The sequence below is a fragment of the Carlito syrichta genome, unplaced genomic scaffold, assembly GCF_000164805.1.
Source record: "Carlito syrichta isolate Samal-C Ts95f unplaced genomic scaffold, Tarsius_syrichta-2.0.1 Scaffold315165, whole genome shotgun sequence".
NCBI lineage: Eukaryota > Metazoa > Chordata > Mammalia > Primates > Tarsiidae > Carlito > Carlito syrichta.
Genome location: NW_007259261.1, coordinates 193,974 through 213,988, shown reverse-complemented (window position 1 = coordinate 213,988; position 20,015 = coordinate 193,974). Strand labels below are relative to the sequence as shown.

The following is a 20,015-nucleotide window of genomic DNA, read 5'->3' as shown; positions in this document are numbered from 1 at the left end:
AAAAAAATTTAAAAGGAAGAGACTTTCAAAAGCATTTAAAGAACAATCACCTACCAGTTCTACTCGTCCGAAACCTCCAACTCCAAGGGTGTCAATTATGTTGAAATCAGACAGCTTCAGGTTGGCGAAGAAAGCAGCTTCAGCTTCATATCTGGATTTTTTTATGCGAAAAAATGGAAATTTCTTAGAGGTGCAAACACGAGTAGCACGTAAAACTGCATCGGAATGACATGACTGTGGAACAGGGTTTACCTGCTTAAATTCCATCTTGCTTTTAGAGTTTGTGTTTTCTCACACTCATAATTTTTTGGTCCCAGTTGTGCAGAATAACACAAATTTGTACTTGGGTTTAAAAAGACTGTAGAAAAATACAAAGTACCCACTGCATGCCAGGCAAGTGACTGATACATCCATTTATCAAATCAAAGTTACATCTTGGTATTTTTCTACGCATCTTCTTGTGAACACGGATTGTTCGAGTAGTTCTTTTTTGGTTTTGTTTTGGATTTTTTGATTTTGCTTGGATTGGTTTTTGCTGTTCAGATTTAGGATGGCAGTTTCTCATTAGTTTCCCTTATCCACAGCCTGGCAGCGCCTCCTATAATTATTTATTGGAAGCGGCAAGATCATGGAGGTCTCTGGAGCAAAGTCACAGCCAGGTTTTATGCAAACAGATCCGGAAAGCTGAGAACTGATGTACAAATGTCTGGAATGGATGATTTCGGCAGCATAATCACATTCCTAAAAAGTATCTTTCCGTCGTTTTTGTTTACCACTGACGTGTAGCCAAAACTCTCAGCTAGCAATCCCGATGTCTTTGTGTTTGTAAGTTTCTTATATGAGTGGTGTGAAGCGTGGACTACTAGAAGTCTCACTATAGACTCATGCAAACCTGACACATGCAAGTGGCCAAAGTAAGCTTTTCCTGATGAGACAAGTGAATATGAGCTGCTTAAAATATCCTCTTGTTAAAGGTCTTACTATTTTTAGAAAGGGCAGGAAGGCATAAATGAAGATGATCTGCCCACTCACTAAAGTCAGGTCAGGGAGTAATTCAGCTGTCTCAAAAATAAAAGTATTCAAACAGCTATGCATAACCCATGACCTTCAGCCAGCAATACCTGATTCAGTACTATGCTATAGATAGACATGATGAATACACTTGAGGTAACAACAATCACAGTTTGCTTATGTCCATTTTTAAAACAGAATCAGTCACAGGCATGTTTGGGATTAAGCTGTTTAACATTTTAGCTCTCCCATTCTAATCAAACACAAGTATAGGTTCTCCACTTGGGGGACATATGAAATCGCTTTCTAGGTGAGCTTTCAACATTTTTCAATTTAGAACCACAGTTCTAGTTTTTTTGATGCTGGTTTTGCTTTTTTTAAAAAAAAAAAATCAAGTAATGACAGACTCCTCAGGGGGTAAAAACAGCCTTGTTTTTATTACTGGCTGATTATGTGAAATCAGCTCCCTCTAATAAACCTCTTTAAACAAGGCTGCTAAGTCAATTCTTACGGTATTTGTAGACTTCTGTCCTTAGCTACACAATCAAGAGATAAACATAGTGCTTTAGGAGATGGTTTACTGGAATGGAACAAGAGCAGCAAATGTGCATTTCTAGCATTCCAACTGCCTCCCTACTTTTGGAAATTAAAACTCCATCCCATTGAAAGGGCCAGTGGCAGAGTTGACTCCAACAGGTGCTGAAAAAGAACATCTGTTGGGATCAGATCTGATGACAGTTTGTATGTAGTCAAGCATTTCCTGGCAGTCTAGGTAATTAAGTCCTTCATGAAATCATTATTGAATAGTTATCAATGTGTTTGTTGGATTTAGAAATCTCGGGTGCAAAGAGGACAAACACTTTCAGACTATTTAGATACCATTTTATATATTGAGAATGTGGTGTTATTATTTCTCGTTCTTGAAAATACCGTCAAAATTCTTATTTTGAAGCCTTGTGAAATTAGGCTGGAAATACACCTAAATGAGTTAAGTAATTCTCAGTCCTTTGTTGCACACTGGAGCTACCTGAGCATCTTTTAAAAACATTTAGGTCCTGCCACAGACTGAGTGAATCAGAAATTTCTGGAAGTGATACCCAGATATCTGTATTTTTTTTAAAGCTCCCTGGTGATTTGGAGGCACAGTAAGGGTTGAAAACTATGGCTCTAGCACATCTGAGAGCCTCAGAAAGTTCTAGAACACATACAAGAATATTGAGGTGGATTAAAATGGCTGGGGAGTAAAATAGCGGCCCCGTGACACATGGGATGATCCATTCTGGCAAGAGAGTTGGGGGGGGTCTTATATATTGTTCTTGGTCCCTGCCCTTTTGGTCATAGAGCCATAGGAATGAATAATAGTTTTGTAATAGCTAACACAGCTTAAAAAAGATGGAGGAGCAGGAGAAGGAGGAGGAGGAGGAGAGGGAGGGAAAGGGAGAGGAAAAGGAAAAGGAGGAGGCGGAGAAAAGCAACATTATTAACAAAAGATACAGGGAGCAAAAGCTATGAAGAATTAATAACTGTGTTTGCACATCTACAGCAAAGACCTTTAGACTTTGTTTATAACTATCATCTGGTTAATTACTGGTAGTATTTTAACCAATAGGATTATATATTAAGTTTCATCTTAAATTATGAACATTTTCTCTTTAACTATCAAACTTCACTTAAATATATACTTCTCTATATACTAGAAGCACCAATGAAATAAAAAATATCATATATTTTAATAAAAAATACAGTAACATTGTAATCATACTTTGCTAATCTTTGCTAATCACTTTGGCAATATTACTAGGTGTTTTTCAAGATGCTACTTAGTTAGATGATTTTATCCCCATTTTGAAGGGACCTTTGTATCATTGTCCCCTTGATCCTCCTTTCTGCTACTATTTGCTTCAGATTCTAATTCTTAGGGAAGTCAAATAATATAAAAATGTAACCATAGCAGTTTCTCTTTTCCAACCAAGGAAATGTTATTAGTGGCTTAATATTTTACATGCATTTATTTTTCATCTCATTTAGGTTATTTTTTAGAGACAAGAGTCACATCTTTATCACAAAGACTCTGTACACTTACACTTTTTAAATTAATAACTGTTTTAATGTGGAGATCACTGCACAGTGAATCTTTATAAATAGACAAAGTCAGAGATGATTTAAATTCTTCAGGTATTTAACTGTTTCTTGCTCATAACTGGGACAGACATTTTCATTCTTTCCCTTTACTTGCAGGATTATTTAAATCCCTAAAAGAATTTGAATTCCCAAGATAATTTGAATCCATTAATTATGATCATTTTTCTTTAGAGTTTATAAAAGTTTGGGGAAAAGACTAAATAAATTTTTAGGTAAATGATTGTAGTTCTTTTGCCCAAAGAGGTAGATGTGGGGTACTGAGTCTAAGGGATTAGGCCAGCTTCACGCAATTTTAAAATCCATTTGTGTAACAGATTTTAAAGGGGGACAATTGTCAAGTGCTAACGGAAGTGCATTTTAGTAATGAATACAGTTCCTGATGTTTAGATGCTTAAAATAAAAAAGAAGAATAAAATACATTCAATAATCACTCTTAATTTAGTTTGAGATATTTTTTAAAAGTATTGGTGTTGCTATTATTATTATTTTAGTATAGGGTGAAAGCTACAGATCACCCTTCCAGAAAAGTTAAAATACTGACATTCCTGTAGTGCTTATATCTATAGTGAACTTACAATGCCCTTGAGTATGTTAATAACACCTAAATAACTATAAGCAGAATAATTATGTTGGGTGAAGAAGGCAGAGATAATACATCATTTCTCAAACATGCCTGATAATAAGACTAATCTGGGGCTATGGTGTTTAGAAACGACAATTGCTAATTCTTACAGGATACTCTTTACATCATGAAATATTTAACTTTTCTATTCAAGAACTCTTTTCATTTGTTTTTATACCAAAGGAAGTTCAAAAACAATGTAAAAGTAAAGCTGAAGGTACAAATGTAAAAGCAAGACACATATGCATGGTCTAGAAAAGAAACACAACACTGAAATAATTTTAATCTCTTCCTTCCCTCCCTCTTCTCTCACTTTCTAAAATCATATATCTGCATGGTATTATATTCACATTCTTTAGGAAATAGATAATAACCATTAGTTATTATATTTCTATCTCTTCCAATATTATCAACTTCTGCAAAACAAAGGGATAAGAATCAGGTGTCCTTTATTATTCACCACAATTGCTTATCCTTGTTGACATAATACCCATGAATCAATTTTGTCACTTCAAATTAACAGAATTGGATACTAGAGCTTTTGATTGACCATTGTTACTAAGAATTGAACATCTCTTCCCATGTATTGGAAAACAAATGTAATGTTTCCACCCACGACAAAATTTATGAGACATAAAATTTTGTCTTCACAATGACATTACAATAACAGAAATGGCTCAGCATTATTTCACAAAGCGGACAATATTATGTACACTTTTAAAATAAAGGCTAAGTCGGGCTCGGTGGCTCAACCTGTAATCCTGCGCCTTTGGGAGGCTGAGGTGAGTGGATTGCCTGAGCCCGTGGGTTCAAGACCCTCCTGGGCAGCGAGACCTCATCTCTACAATAAATAAAAAAATCAGCCGGGTGTGGTAGCGCATGCCTGTAATTCCGGCTACTTGGAAGGCTGAGGCAGAAGGATCGCCGGAGCCCAGCAGGTTGAGGCTGCGGTGGCCGGGAGTGGCCACTGCACTCCAGTCTGGGCGACAGAGTGAGACTCCAACTCAAAAAAATAAATAAATAAAATAAAATAAAATAAAATAAAATAAAATAAAGGCTAAGTGCTAAAGGAACATAACTATAGTTCCAGGTGGGTAATTAAGAGCTAATAGAACAAAAGGCAAAGGCAGTCTTCTTTGCTTTAGCCTAGCTCATCTATAATCCAAATTAGCTATGGATGTCTACTCTAGGAGTCTCCAAAACAAAACAAACAAAAAACAGATAAGGTGTTAACATCTACGACTCCCTGTGAAAATCAGTTATCATGACTTTACCTAGGCTCATCTGCTCTTGGATGTACTTTTAATTCCTGTTGAGTTTAGTTTTATAATTTCTTGGGTAAATCTATGAGAATAAAATGTTTCAGTAAACACACATGGACGCTCTTCTATAGCTGAGTTTATTTCTTATTCCATAACTATAGTAGGTAAGATGAGATTCAATCAGATCATTAATGTCTACTCGAGACTTCAAAATGATACAAGAGAGCAACCTGCCATGTAGACAAAAGATCATGACTTGTGGTCCTGTTTCTACTTTAATCTCTGTTTGAAGTCCTGGTTTCTTTAATATTTTGACCTTTCTAGGAATGTTGGGGATGTTGACAAACATACACTTAAGAAAATAAGAATAATGGTGGATAATCCAAGTCCAAGCTTATTTAAATATTCAGGTAAATGCCTGGAAATACTCTTTTACTTTCTACTGATCACAGAGCACTTCAATGTATACACAAATATCTACAGAAATAGTTAAAAAGAGGACAAAAACTTCCAGAGAGTGGGCCTTCAGCATAAATTTGAAAGACTTGGTCTATAATAAATCCAAGAATTAATGCTGGTCAGCTACTGAATGAGCACTTAATTTGGTACACAGACTTTTATATGATAATTATCCCTGACTTAATAAAGCATGGTGTAATGACTAATTTGTAAGTCTGGCAAAGTAAATAAAAATTCAACCAGAAAAATGCCTCTATAGAGAAAAAGCAGCTTTTGAAATTGGACCATTAATACTTATTTGTATATTTAACACAGATGTAATTTGAACTTAAACTTCAAGAATTATTGCCTCATTGTGCCACTTTAACTTTGTATATTTGAAAGTGTTAGGATGTACATGCCTTTCTTCCCTTGCATCTCTGGTGCTTGAAATTAAATAAGCTTAGTTACTAAAATACAAGTGGATAGCTTATATCATCAAATCATAAATCATCTCATTGATTCAATTGGTGTATTAAAAGTCTCATTGACAACCAAACATTGAATGCAGAATCTTTTGACTTCATTGGAAAACAGAAAGAATGAACTATTTTGTAGTTTAAGTTTGTATGGCAATTTATTTCCTGTTAAATCACAAATTAAGGTAAAAATTGTATAAATCCTTATTACTCTAAAGTTTAAAAAACTCTTTAAACATAAGAAACCTATTCTTAAGATTCTAAGCCGAAAGGGACAATATCTAAAATATTTTGTCAAACAGCATATATGTAATCACTATTCTTTTAGTAGTGGAGTGAATAACTGGGAGAAGTGAAAAGTTTGAAAGTAACTTAATGATCCTAAGGTAATTCATTATATCAATTTCCTCTGGAAAGTACAATCTCTTCTTTGAGGAAATTGAGATAACATTCATTTACCCCTTCTATATCAGAATTGTGACTTTCAGGAACACAGAGCTTTTTTTCTTTCTTTCCTTCTTTCTTTCTTTTTTTTTTCCTTTCTTGTCATGAAATGGCTCTACTTCTTTTTCAAATACATTCCCTTGAAGAAATATAGCCAACAGGAATATGCAGGAAAATCACATTTTGTGTATCTGCATAATAAAAATGATAGTAATGCAAATATTCTGCATTTAGAAAGCATCTTTTTTCCTCAAGGACTTTAAAATCTCTCTTATTTAAATTAACCTCACTGATCCTCTGTGAAGATGTGATAACGGATATTTTTACCTCTATTTTGCAACTGGTAAATCAGTAGCTGATGAGTGATTTATTTCAACAATTAAGTGCCAGAAAAATTCGGATTTGAAGCCTTGGGCATGTTTCACATCATAGCATGTTTACACTTATTTCTAACAAATAAAATTTCCTTTTAAACAAGACTGTAGAGAATCATACAATTTTAAAGATGCATTTATCTCAACATTTAAAAATACTAACATAGTTAAAAATTGGGACCAACACCATTGAGCTCATTCTAATTAGTCTAGTCTTCACATTCTTTTTAGATGTATAAGGTTTTTTGTCTTTATTTATCTCTTTTGCATCTTTTTACTTTTTTTTCCCTAAATTTTTGATTTAAGAGTTATATGTGCTGGTTTACTACATGAGTATTACATGATGGTGAGGACCTGGCTCCTATTGAGTCTGTTACCTAGTGGGGAGCATAGTACCAGATAGGTAGTATTTCAACCCTTGTCTCCTTCTCCCTCTCCAGTGTCTGTTGTTCCCATTCTTATGGCCATTTGTATCCAGTGGTTAGCTCCCATTTGTAAGCAAGAACACATGCCAATCTCCACATTTTTAAAAATAAAGAATTAAGTCTAGAGATGGTAAAGGACTTAGCCAGGGTCAAAAAGCCCAGGCATAGGAGACTGGCATTCTGACTTGTGGTCTCTAATGCTTTCTACTATCTGATTTTCTCTCTGCAGTTTTTATGGTGTGCTGATATTTGAAAACCACAGGTGAATATAAAAGTTATGAAATATATTTGAGTAGTATGCTCTTTTACTATACATTTCAGTTAGCAACAATCTTGGCTTTCTTGAAGCTAAGCACTTATTCATTCTTGCGTATGATGTGTTTTGCACATGTGTATATACCAGTTAAATAAAAGGGGCAAGATAAAAGTACATTAATGCTAAAAAGAGATATTCTGAAAATTCAAACATCCGAGTACCATTTGTAAAAGATGACTGAAGCTATGCTACCCACTGTCAGCTTTTAGTGTATTCACCAATATGCTCTTTTAATTATTCACCTTTGAAATAGTTTCTACACAATCTGAGATATACTGTTCTTTTTCTTAAATAAGAGCCTAAGTAAATATACATTGTTATATAAAATAATTGGCAAGAAAATAATCAAAGTTTTTTTTTCCCTTTTTGGTGTTTATTACTTTAACAGAAATATTGGCCATAATAAAAATTCCTTTATGAAATTCTTCAGTGATGATTATTTTTGCTTTATAGATATGAATATTTGCATACATGTATTCAAACAAAAAAGCATGCAGTTCTCAACTTTCCTTATGCCAGATAGATATTTCCTTCATATACATGGACAGCCATTAGAAGCTAGTGGTCTAAGGAAGTTCTCTCTCATCTTAGTGCAGAGTTATTTCCTCTTTCTCCTTCTTCCATGTCTCTCAGAACATCAATCCTGAGTTGTTTGATTTTTCTTGTAGAGCAGGGTGGTCCAGAGTTGGTGACTATTAAGACATGGCTTCCCCAGGCCAGGGAGGTAAGGTTTAAGGAGACAGATAACAGACGAAAATGACTCCTTCTGCCTTCACCGCTGCAACCACTCAGACCTGTGGGGGAAGTGTCCCCTCATCCTCATCTTACTGCCTTATGTCACACCAGAAAATAATACCCACTACTGTGGAGCTCTCATTGCAATTTCTATGAGGACATCTTTGTTGTACCCTCATTTATAAAGAAAGGAATGGGTAAAGACAGCCTAAATGTACCCTACTAATATAAAAATCTCTTTCCTACCCAAAGGCTAAGGGAGAGTCTTTGCTTTTTTACTTATAAGTCATTTTTATACAGAAGCTAAAGATATTGAAAGAAATATGGGAAAATTTAACCTTAATTGAACCTTAAAATAAATCTTAATTGTAATCTTAAAGGAATCAGTCAGAAGATGGAACTGGGAACAGAAAGATTAGGCAGGTCTCAAATATTAGAGGTCAGTTTTTACTTCTGGACTCAGAATTTTTGCTATGTTCCCCTATGAAAAAAAAAATCCAAGCTGCACCCTTTCTCTAAGGTTACTAGCAGTGATCTTCAGAATAGAAAATCTCCGAAGTAGTCTGCATGAACCTCATGAACAGGAAACTTAGGGATGTGGGCATGGTTACAGAAAACAAAAAGAGAAGAGATAGTAAACTGCAATCTTTGGCATGAAAAGAATGAGACTACAACTCACTCTAGAAAGATAACAAAAGCTGTAATCAGGAAGTCAGTCCAAGACCAACCTGTGCAAAACATTCCCTTTTCTGCAAAATGAAGGGTTTGCACTTGACATATATGAAGTTAATGTACAGTTTGACACTCCTGGGATTCCAAGAGTCCTGAGAAATGTACACTCTGCTGATGTATACTCTACAGCCCTGGTACTTGCTTCTTCTGGTTTTCCTCCTCCTCATCCTGTCTTCAAATTCCAGACCCTGAAGTTCCGGCTTCAGGAAAATACTACCAGAGGCTTTTATTTCAAGGATTGTGCTCTCAGCTCTTGGTATGCAAAGAAGGCAGGAAGGAGACACAGATTCATTGGTCAAAACAGCAACTGGGGAAGGTATGTCTTGGATGTCTGAGATAGAACTTTAATAGACCAGAGGTTCTCACCCATCCCAGGACTCATATCAGAATTATGGGTTGAGTTTAAAAACAGACTTGATGAAAGCTTGGGACTTGGGATCAGGTGTTAGTATTTTAAAATTAAACTTACAGGTAAATCTATACAGCTATTAATTATCAATGTTAGTGATTATATATGTCTTAAAGAACTATCAGTGTTAATTTTTAATATATATGACAGACATTTATTACATAGTATACAAATATCACAGGAAAAAGTGTGCAAGGTCCAAGCACCTGTTACCAAATGATAACAGAAAAATACATCTGTATATCTTTCTTAATATGGAAAATACTACACAGAAAAGAAGAAAATTAGACAAAATTTTTGCCATGTCAAATTGTTTAGTAATAGTGCTTAGTGCATTTATTAAATGAACTAAGTCCCAGGAAACATCTCTCATTCGTTATCAAGTCACTGCAGTTGGATATGAAATTTGACAATGTTCTGTGTTGGTGCTGTTTTTCTCATGGTTAGACTTTTCTCACAGTTATGAGTTTTTGAAGAGGAATAAGATCACAGAGGTAAAGTGTCATTTTCATCACATTATATTGAGAGATATACTATTGATGTGACTTACTACTGAAGATGTGAACCTTGTTCATCTGCTGAAATAGTCATTCTATGTTTTTAATACAATCTATAGTTACAAGGACCAACAAATACAAGATGAGCTTTATTAAAATGTGGCCTTCTCCTTAATTTTTACCTTGGAAAAGTGTCTCTCTCAAAATCAGATAATTTTATAGAGACATTACAAATTTCCACACTTCTTCATCATTTAGAAGAATCACAATAAAATACACTGCTTAGAATTTGAGTAGATGACTACAATATTAGAAACTAGTGGCTTACTATACATTTTCATACTAATTACAGGAGTGACCAGATCATGGTGAAGGTAGAACACCTCAATACCTTTTCTTTGCTACATTCATACAAAATTATTACAGTAATTGTCTGTCTGAGTATATCCATCACTTGTCATGGAAGTGAAAAATAATTTTGTAGCCAAATTTCACTTTAGCCTTCCTGTTGGTTGAAATGCACCCTGCTATAACACTTAAGCTGATTTTCACTTACCACTTCATAAAGTTACTGGCTCTACACTTGAATAGACCTAGTTGAATAGCATTAAATCATTTTCTCAATTAAAAAATTAGTAAGATAAAGAATGAAATGAAGGAAACTGGGAAGAGATACTCAGATCCATTATGATGATTTTTGATGCTACTTAACACCTAGAGAATGCATTTCCTCCCCCCCGCCATAGCTTCCAAAATACAGTTGAACTTTTGGCTATACTCTATTATCACTTCTCTTTTTTTGAGTCCCTTTTTTTGACCCAACTTATTACATTTTTCTCCCAAGAGTTAAAAACGACCAAACTCACATGTCCTAAGTAGATTAATCTGATTTTTTGGGTTTGTTTGTTTTTTAGTCAGACTCTCACTCTGTCACCCAGGCTGGAGTGCAGTGGTATGCTCATGTCACCACAGCCTCAACCTGCTGGGCTCAGACGATCTTTCCACTTCAGTCTTCCATGTAGCTGGAACTACAGGTACACACCACCACACCAGGCTAATTTTTTGATTTATTGTAGAGATGAGGTCTCACCAAGTTGCTCAGGCTGGTCTCGAACCCTTGACCTCAGGCAATCCTCTCACCTTTGCCACCCAAAGTGCTGGGATTACAGGTGTGAGCCACTGGTCCTGGCTGGATTAATCTGGTTTTCCAAGCATTTTTGGCAGTAGGAGAAATGATATAAAGTGACAGGAGCATCATCTGAACATGTTACCTGTCTTTACCAGGTTTAGTAATTGGGATGTTGGCTCTCCACTTAATGTTTCCAAAGAACAGACAGTATCTGACTGAATTATCAGTCTGATTTAACCTCTTGTAACTCTGCAGTTATGAATAGACATAACAGAACTGTAGAGGCACAAGAAGAGAAAATCTTTCTTTGGCTCCATCAGAACAGAAAATTGCTGAACTGAATAAACCGGAGGCGGAAGTCTTAGAAGTGTGTACAGTGTGTCAGCACCTGTGAGCAGGTGTCCTGTGAAGTAAGCTAGAAGGAAGTCAAGGGATTTAATGTGAGAGGCTGAAGGAATGGGTGGTCTCTCTTTTGGAATAGAAGCAGAAGTAGTCATATAGTTTCTTCATTTCTGTTGTACTAGTGATATTTGACCACATACTTGAAAAACAACATGAAACTCAAGGTAAATATATAAAATATGGGGCAAACAATATAAAAATGAGGAAATCTGTCTTTAGCAGTAATTACTCTACTATTGAACTACAAAGGATATTTTGATAGTAAAAAAATTATACAATAGCATATGTTATTTGCACAGAGATAGCACTTAAAATACATAATAGGAAATAGAATACATAGGGATATGTAATAATTATCTTTGGAGTTTTATCTTATACAAAGCAGATACATTGACTTCTGGTACCAAAACTTCTGCCATTATAATTAATAACTGTTTCAGAAACAAGATTTTTACAGGTCTTTCTTGCTAAAGTCTGAAGGATCAAAGTACCAAAACAGGCAGCAAAATGACCCTTGTACAATTGAGTGATTCAAGGTTAAATTTTTCTCTCTACATTTTGTTCCAGTCTATGCCTGAAGCTGAGAAAGGCTGAAGTCTATGTTTCTCAGTAAGAGAAAGATTCAAAATAATTTCATAAATATGATGGCTAATTTCTAGAGTGTTACTGGTTGGAAAACAAAGAGGTAAACAAAAAAATGAACAGCAATAGGAATCACTGGAGTTTTAGGTTTCAGACTGCTAACATACATTATCATGTATATTTAGAAAAGATATTTATATATCAGAAGTGGAGTTCTATTAAGATTTATTCTTTTTTTTTTTTTTTTTGAGTTGAGGTCTCACTCCTTTGCCCAGGCTGGAGTGCAGTGGCATGCATGCTCACGGACACCCCAGCGTCGACCTTCTGGGCTCCAGTGATCCTTCCACCCCAGTCTTCCAAGTAGCCCGGAACTACAAATGCACGCTACCACTCCCAGCTATTTTTAATTGTAGAGCCAAGGTCTCGCCAGGTTGCCCGGGTTGGTCTCGAACTGGCGGGCTCAGGCAATCCACTCACCTCAGCCTCTCAAAGTGCTGAGTCACCGAGCTGAGTCACCGAGCTGGGCCACGATCTATTCTTAACACAACAGTTTAGAGTATTTCTTCAGAGATAAGACTTTCTTAGGTGATATAATGAATGAGACTTTTTATCTAGCATAACAGAAGATCAATGAACTGCTAACAAGCAGAAGATTCTTCAACCATTATCTTAAGAGAAACGATTAGCTTAGAGGAACTAAGCTAGTGGAATATTGTTGAGATCCAGGATCTTTGAAGCATATTGATAAAATGGAAATATTTATTTAATAGTAACACCCCAATTATCTAACTCCATTATAGAGTGGGGTACTCCCAGGAGAAGCACATCACTCAGATTATTGGAGTTTATCCCTTCTAATGAACGTATAGATTACTCTCACCACATTAAAAAAAACCAAAAAAAAAAAAATTAGAGAATCAATATTTCTAAAATAGATTGCTTTCTTCCAACCAATTAAAGCACAGTTTACATAGTAAAACATTAAGAGGATGATGTCAGGTCATTATCGCGAATCAGTCACTGTGCTGTTACCCCTATTAAGAGAATTCCAATAAAATTTCTATCGTATGTGTTATTTGTTTATCAGACTTTAAATACTGGCTTTTGATAAGTCAGAGAACCTGTCTTATCTCCCATCTTTGACCAGGGCATACCCATGTTCTATAAACTATAAAGTCAAACAGCTTAAATTTGTTAGAACTGTGATTATATTTGTACAATCAATGAATACTTAGGGAGGAATACAGTAATTAAAGTACACCCTCTGGACCAGTCTGCTTTGAACAAACCCCAGTTCCATTATTCACAGGCTACAAGGCCTGAACAAGTTACTTAATCTATTTGTGCCTCAGTTTTCTTCAACTGTTTAATGTGCATGAAAAACAACCTAATTTTGGGGGGTTGTGGTAAATATTAATAAATAAGCAAATGTGTGTGAAACAAAACTATAAATAATCACTAATAATAATAATAATAAAGGATGACCATTGCTTTTCATGGAGTATTTACTGTGTGCCACCTATTGTTTAATCTGTTGTTCCTTATAACTGCTAATTGCCTGATTTTCTGTCCATGAATTTTTGATTAATCAAAATTTCCACCCCCCTCTACCTCTTGACTAGGATCTAGGTAATAAAATTGCTTGGTAAGCAAATGCTAGAGATAAATGGGGTGCTAATCTATATAGATAAAATTAATATAGGGACATATGACTATCCCAACATGCCATAATATTTGGGTTTGTTCCCTTCCTCAATATTCCATTTCTTTATTCAAAATGCTCTAATTGGTAGTTTATGATGTTTACAGTAGAACTGGCTAACTCTTTGTACTGCTTCTGTGTTTTACAATTTATACTGTTTTCACCTTATAATTTCTTAAACATCTTATGCATAATTGGGTGCTATCAAATGAATAGGACAAACTGAAAATGATATGTATTCACATAATGAATGGAGCATGAGGGTTCTGCAGTCTATTCTAGATCCTCTATTAAAAGTAGGATAGGTGAGGGTCTCCTTTTTGAAATTTAAATCTAATATCACAGTTTCACAATTCTGCCATACTCTAAGGGAATATGGAATTTGTGAGTCGTCATGTGGGCAAAAGAAAAGCATAAAGTTCTCATGTTGCTTCGGCATGAGATCCTTACCTTCAACTATTCCCTGAGCTTGTGGGAGACAGACAACACATCACCATGCTGCTAGCCACAGTCAGGCAATAGATACAATTCAGGCATCAACCATTGTAATCCAGAGCTTGGAAACACCTGAAACAGATTCTTGAGAGCCATTCACAGAGAATCCAAGGTGTCCTCACTAAGGATGAATTACTGCCCAAATCAGAGTTGCCACGAAGCTATTCAGTGATCGCCGTCCTGCAGTTAAACCCCTCTTCCATGTTCCTGGGGCTTATTCAGTATGACTCAATTCCTTAAGGACCCCTTGAGTGTGGTTCATGAGGAAACAGGGCAAACACTTTGCCAAGCTCCATCAGTTTTGAAATGAAACTGATGTGATAAGGCTTTGGAATCTACTTGGTGCCTGTTTTATTGCTATCTATTCTAGCAAATATTTTCAATCATCCATTCCTATCCAGTGATGCTGACCTGAAGAGCCTGGTCTGTGTTGCATGGATTCTGACTTGAGTTCACAGTACTCTAGACAGTGGGCACACAAGAGCAAGCTAAAATATATCATAAAAAGCATTTTCACAGTGCGTATGATACTATTATTATCATTCCATGTCCACGTGCACCACCAAAACTAAGCACCTCCTTATGTATCTGACACTGTACCATGCCATTTTATATAATTTCACTTAGTAATGAGGAGCAGATGTTTGCTCAGGTACACTCAAAACAGGAGATACATAGATGAGCATTAAGAATGACTATAAAATAACTTGCAATATTGTGTAAGTCTCTCATCCTCTGACTGAATTTCATCATTTTTCAAAAAATGTTTTCCTGACTAGGACAAATGGAAGGGGGAAAAAAAGCAGGACTTCCAAGTAAAAAGATTTTCCCAAAGAGTTTAACAACAAGAACCCTCTTCTCCTTTAGTTTAGGTCCCCTCCTTCCAGAGCAGATTCCTTCTAAGATAAGCAATCCAGTGGCTTAAATCCCTGGTTTAGTTGCTTGCCTCTTCATTTCATCTTTTACTTTCTATTGAAAATCAAATCAGAATAAAAAAATTATTTTTGGAATTTAATCCAAGTTAATGAAAATGAGGTGTAATAATTATGGCAGTGATGCAGTTGAAAATTACAGTTGCACAGACAATCATATCACAGAAGAAAGATATTCTTCTTATTCAGGAAAATGACTTCCTCTTAACCTACCCGCACTTGAACTTCAAATTTACTTGCCTTTAAAGAATTTCAAATTATGAGAAATTGTATACCACCTGTTTTAGATTTTTCAAACAGAAAGTGAACATTTGAGTTTTGCAGCTAAAACAGATATTAAAGCTATGGCATCACTAACTTCCTCTTGAAGGGGAAGGAGATCTGAAATTAGAAACATGAAGTTAAGAAGAATCAAAATCAATTACCATTTTGTTGTTGCTTACAAAATAATTTCTCACTCAATACCCACAGAAAAAATAATAATAATATAAGTGGGCATATGTGTAGTGCTACTTCCCTCAGAAATGGAAAATATAAATTTCTGTGTTACATTGTCAATCTGTCTGACAATGCTATAGTTTTTATGCTATTTGTAGAAGATATTTCTATTATTTATATCTTTATATTTTACTAAATGCACTGGATTCTTTCTTGCACAACCTATATTTCATTCTGAATGGAATACAAAATTGTCCCTTGGTATACATGGGAAATTAGTTCCAGGCTTCCTGCAGAAGCCAGCATCCACAGATGCTCAAGTCCCTGATATAAAATGGTGTGGTATTTTCATATAACCTACACACATCCTCCCTTATACTTTAAATAATCTCTAGATTACTTATAATACCTAATATGATGTAAATGATTTATTTACAAGGTAAAGAGTTATTATATTGTATTGTTTAGGAAATTATGGCAAGAACACTGTGTACATGTTCAGTACAGATGCAATTTTTTTCAAATATTTTTGATTTGTAGTTAACTGAATCCATGCATCTAGAACCTATGGATGCAAAGGACTGACTATACTGTCTATAATAATATAACACATTATGAAATGCATTGCTTCAAAAAAAAATCTTAGATGTTATCACCAAGTGTTAGATAGGCAACTTTTTTTAATCACTTTTACTCGTGAGAGGGAAGTGAAACCCTTACAAACAATATGATGGGCATTTGGAAATAGTTCCTATCTTTGTGCTGCTTTCATATACTATCTTCCTTTGCATGTGGTAGTTCATTAATAATAATTAAAAAACTCAATCCTGTTGAACTGCTTTAAGGACCAGATGTTCTCCAATTATACCTTTATTCCACTAATTAACATGTATCTTTGGCAGAACATGCTATCTCTTGCAATACAGGATTTTGTGCTTGCCTATCTCACTGTAACATGAGATGAAATCTAGTGATGTTTAATAACTTCTGCACATTTTAAAAGAAATTCAAAATAAATCCTAAGGTCAATGAGTGATTATGACTGCCATATTGGCCCAATTGATAAAAGTCTTCAATCTTTTTTCTCTATGAATTTTGACCTATTTTTATATGATAAATACAAAATACCCAAAAGGCCTGAAAAAACAATTTTTTTCCTACTCTGAAATCTCTGTGAAATGAAAATGATGTACACTGGGCATCCTATGAATAGGTGTTCAGTCATCTCTGCAAATAACTCAAACTTGGGGTAAGTATGACCCATTTTATGTCTGGTTATGACACACATTTTCAGTTATTATTTTTTCAGTATAGAAATAAGATTTTAATAGACTTAAAATGACAAAGTCCATTTTCAATGTTGGTAAAACATCTTTGCTCTGCATGTATTATAATAAAAACCAAGTGGATAGCAATGACAACAATTATCCCCAGATAATAACAGAATAATCCCACTGTGAGGGACACACTATGATTCCAGACAATTCTGGAATCTTTTTAGCATTTACCAATCTAACTCTCTTAAGACTGATAAAATGTGCAAGTCAATTATGTTAAAAGGAATTTGATAAACTACGGTAAATAACTTGAACCAATTTAGACAAGGTGAAATAAAAACCCTTGAAATTATCTCAGACAGTTTAAGTAATCTGAATATTATAATCAAAACAGTATTCAAATTGTCCATGTTTTTAGCAGAATCAGGCAGTTCTATGATATCATGAACTACTTTTAGCAAATTACTAATAAAAATTAGCATATTCCAGGCACTGCTGTAGATGCTGGCAGAGGATACAACAGTAAACAACAACAACAACAACAACAAAAATCCAACCCTCATATGACTTACTTTCTGGTAAAGTACACACAGAAACAAATTAAATATAGTATGTTAAATTGTGGGAAGTGCTATGGAGAAAAATTAGGCAAGAAATGAATACCAGAGAATGCAGGAATAGGTGGCTACAGTTTTAGTTTAACTTAAAGAAAGTCTCACTGAGAGAGAGATAGAGGAGTGGACCACATAGTATCTTGGGTTGAAGTATTCCTGGTAAAGGGACCAGAAACTACAGTTGCCCTGGGGCAAGAGTTTGTTGTGTGTTACAGTTAACAAGGAAGCTATAGTGGCTGGAACAGAGTGAAGGTAGGAAGGAAGAGGAGGAAATTAGATTGAGAGCAAGGTGGCAAAAGGGGTGCAAATTACCCAGCGCCTTGTAGAACACTGCAGGGATTTGCCTTTTACTCTGAAAAAAAAAAAAAACCTTTGGGGGGGGGCTCTGAGCAGTCTATTTTTATATTCCAATCTATATTTTTAAATTGCTTCAAGGTTGAAACAGACAATAGGAGGGCAAAGGCAGAACTATGGAGACAAGTCAGAAGTCATTGCAATAATCCAGGCAAGAGAAGATGTGATGTAGACCAAGGTGTTAATGCAAAGAGATTGGTTTGGGATATATTTTGAAGGTAGAGTCAATTTGATTTGCTGTTAATGTATATAAAATGTGAGTGAAAAAAAAAGGGGAGGATTCTGAAGTGTGTTTTCAGCCTCAAGAATTGGAAGAATAGAGTTCTACTTAGTGAAATAGGTAAAACTGTAAGATAAACAGGTTTGGAGGAAAAGTGGGAGTTCAGTTTTGATATTTTAAGTGTATGATGTGTACGATTTATCCAAGTGGATTTTTTAAGTAGGTTGCTAGGTTTCTGAAGTTGAAAAAAGAAGTCTGGACTGGTAATGTAAATCTGGAAGTTTTCAGCATGTAGATGGTATTAAAAGCTGTGAGACTACCTGAGATCACCAGCAATGAAAGTATAGATAGGGAAGAGAAATCAAGAATTGAATTGTGAAGCATGCCAACATTGAAAGATGGGCGAGATTAAGAGCATCCAATGAAAGTTGCTTTTTCAGAGCAATCAATGGAAGCAGCAGAGTTAACAGCTAAAGAGTAAGAAAGAGGACCAGTAGAAAATGGAATTGCAGGCTGGGCGTGGTGGCTCATGCCTATAATCCCAGCATTTTGGGAGGCTGAGGTGAGAGAATTGCCTGAGTCCAGAGACCAGCCTAGGCAACTGTGAGACCTCATCTCTACAATAAATCAAAAAAAAAAAAAAAAAAGCCAGGCATGGTGGCGCTTGCCTGTAGTTCCAGCTACTTGGAAGGCTGAGGTGGAAGAATCACTTGAACCCAGCAGGTCGAGGCTGTGGTGGCTGTGAATGTACTACTGAACTCCAGCCTGGGTGACAGAGTGAAACTCCAATTCAAAAAAAAAAAAAAAAAAGAAAGAAAAGAAAATGTGACTGTGGAAGCCAAGCGAAAAAAATGTTTCAAAAAGGAGGAAGTGGTCAACTGTATCAAAAGGTACAGACAGGTCAACAAGACATGATAATTAACACTTAGCCGTGTTGCCCATCGAAGCTGGACTGGATAAAAAAATATAGTACACATACACAATGGAATATTATGCAGCCATAAAGAAGGACAAATATATGGACCGTGCAGCAAATTGGATGGATTTGGAGTGGATCATACTCAGTGATTTATCACAAAAACAAATAAATGAGTTCCATATGTTCTCACTCATAAGGTGACCTTGAACAATTATAATGCTATAAGAAAGTAATTGGCAGTAGCGGAAAACTGTCAGGGGAAGAGGGTGGTACTGGCAGTTGGGGAAGACTGCTAGGGGAGGGAGGGGCGTGCCTCATCAACAAGGGTACCTGCATGATCAATGTTTGTATACCTAACCCTGAATTGTACCCTACATCTTTATAATAAATAAATAAATTAAAAAAAAAATTTTTAAAGATAATTAACACTTAAATTTAACTTGTTAGAGATCACTAGTGACCTTGGTAGAACAATGGAATGAAAGTCTAAGGAAAGAAAGGGACTTGAGGAATTAGAGAAGTTATATTTATATGTATATAAAGAAATTTTCTTAAATGGGAGCAAAGACATGGACCAGTAGATAAAGTAGGGATGTGGGGCTTAAGTGTTTTTCTTGTGTGTTTGGTTGGTTGGTTTATAATGATTAGAGACAGGAAAAGTTTCATATAGCAAAAGAGTGAGAAGAATTTCTACAGAGATGCCCCTAAGCAATAGAAAGGAACACAGCAAACGTTAGAGCAGATCAAGTGATAAGCCAATAATATTATCATTAAAAGTCAAAGGTTCTAAAAGACTATGAGGGGGGATTCCCAAAAAACTGAAATTAGTTTTTAGAGGATAGGCCCTTTGTAGTGCAGGTTTTGCTCACTAGGTAAGTGTTTTAAGAACCCATTGGCATCAGCATGACAGTTAAAATCACTGTGAGAGGCTGAGTTTGGCTTCAGTGAATTTTGGGGGGGAGATTCTTTCAACCTGTTTGCTTATTTTATAATGGGTGACGTACGAGCGCACCTGCCCACACCACACTGAGTGCTCAGCAGTTATGTTTTTTATTACCCAAAGTG

At 35.5% G+C, this 20,015-nt stretch overlaps 1 protein-coding gene across 1 annotated transcript in view; it reads right to left on the bottom strand.

The window, feature by feature from the left end:
- The window catches only part of LOC103275000 (cGMP-dependent protein kinase 1), a gene marked incomplete at its 5' end in the record, with an annotated part of 255,331 nt that overhangs the window by 46,447 nt on the left and 188,869 nt on the right, over nt 1-20,015 (bottom strand). The window contains one exon of the mRNA XM_008072418.2: nt 55-151. Within this exon, the coding sequence (XP_008070609.2) occupies nt 55-151 (97 nt within the window). The remainder of the gene's footprint in view (nt 1-54; nt 152-20,015) is intronic.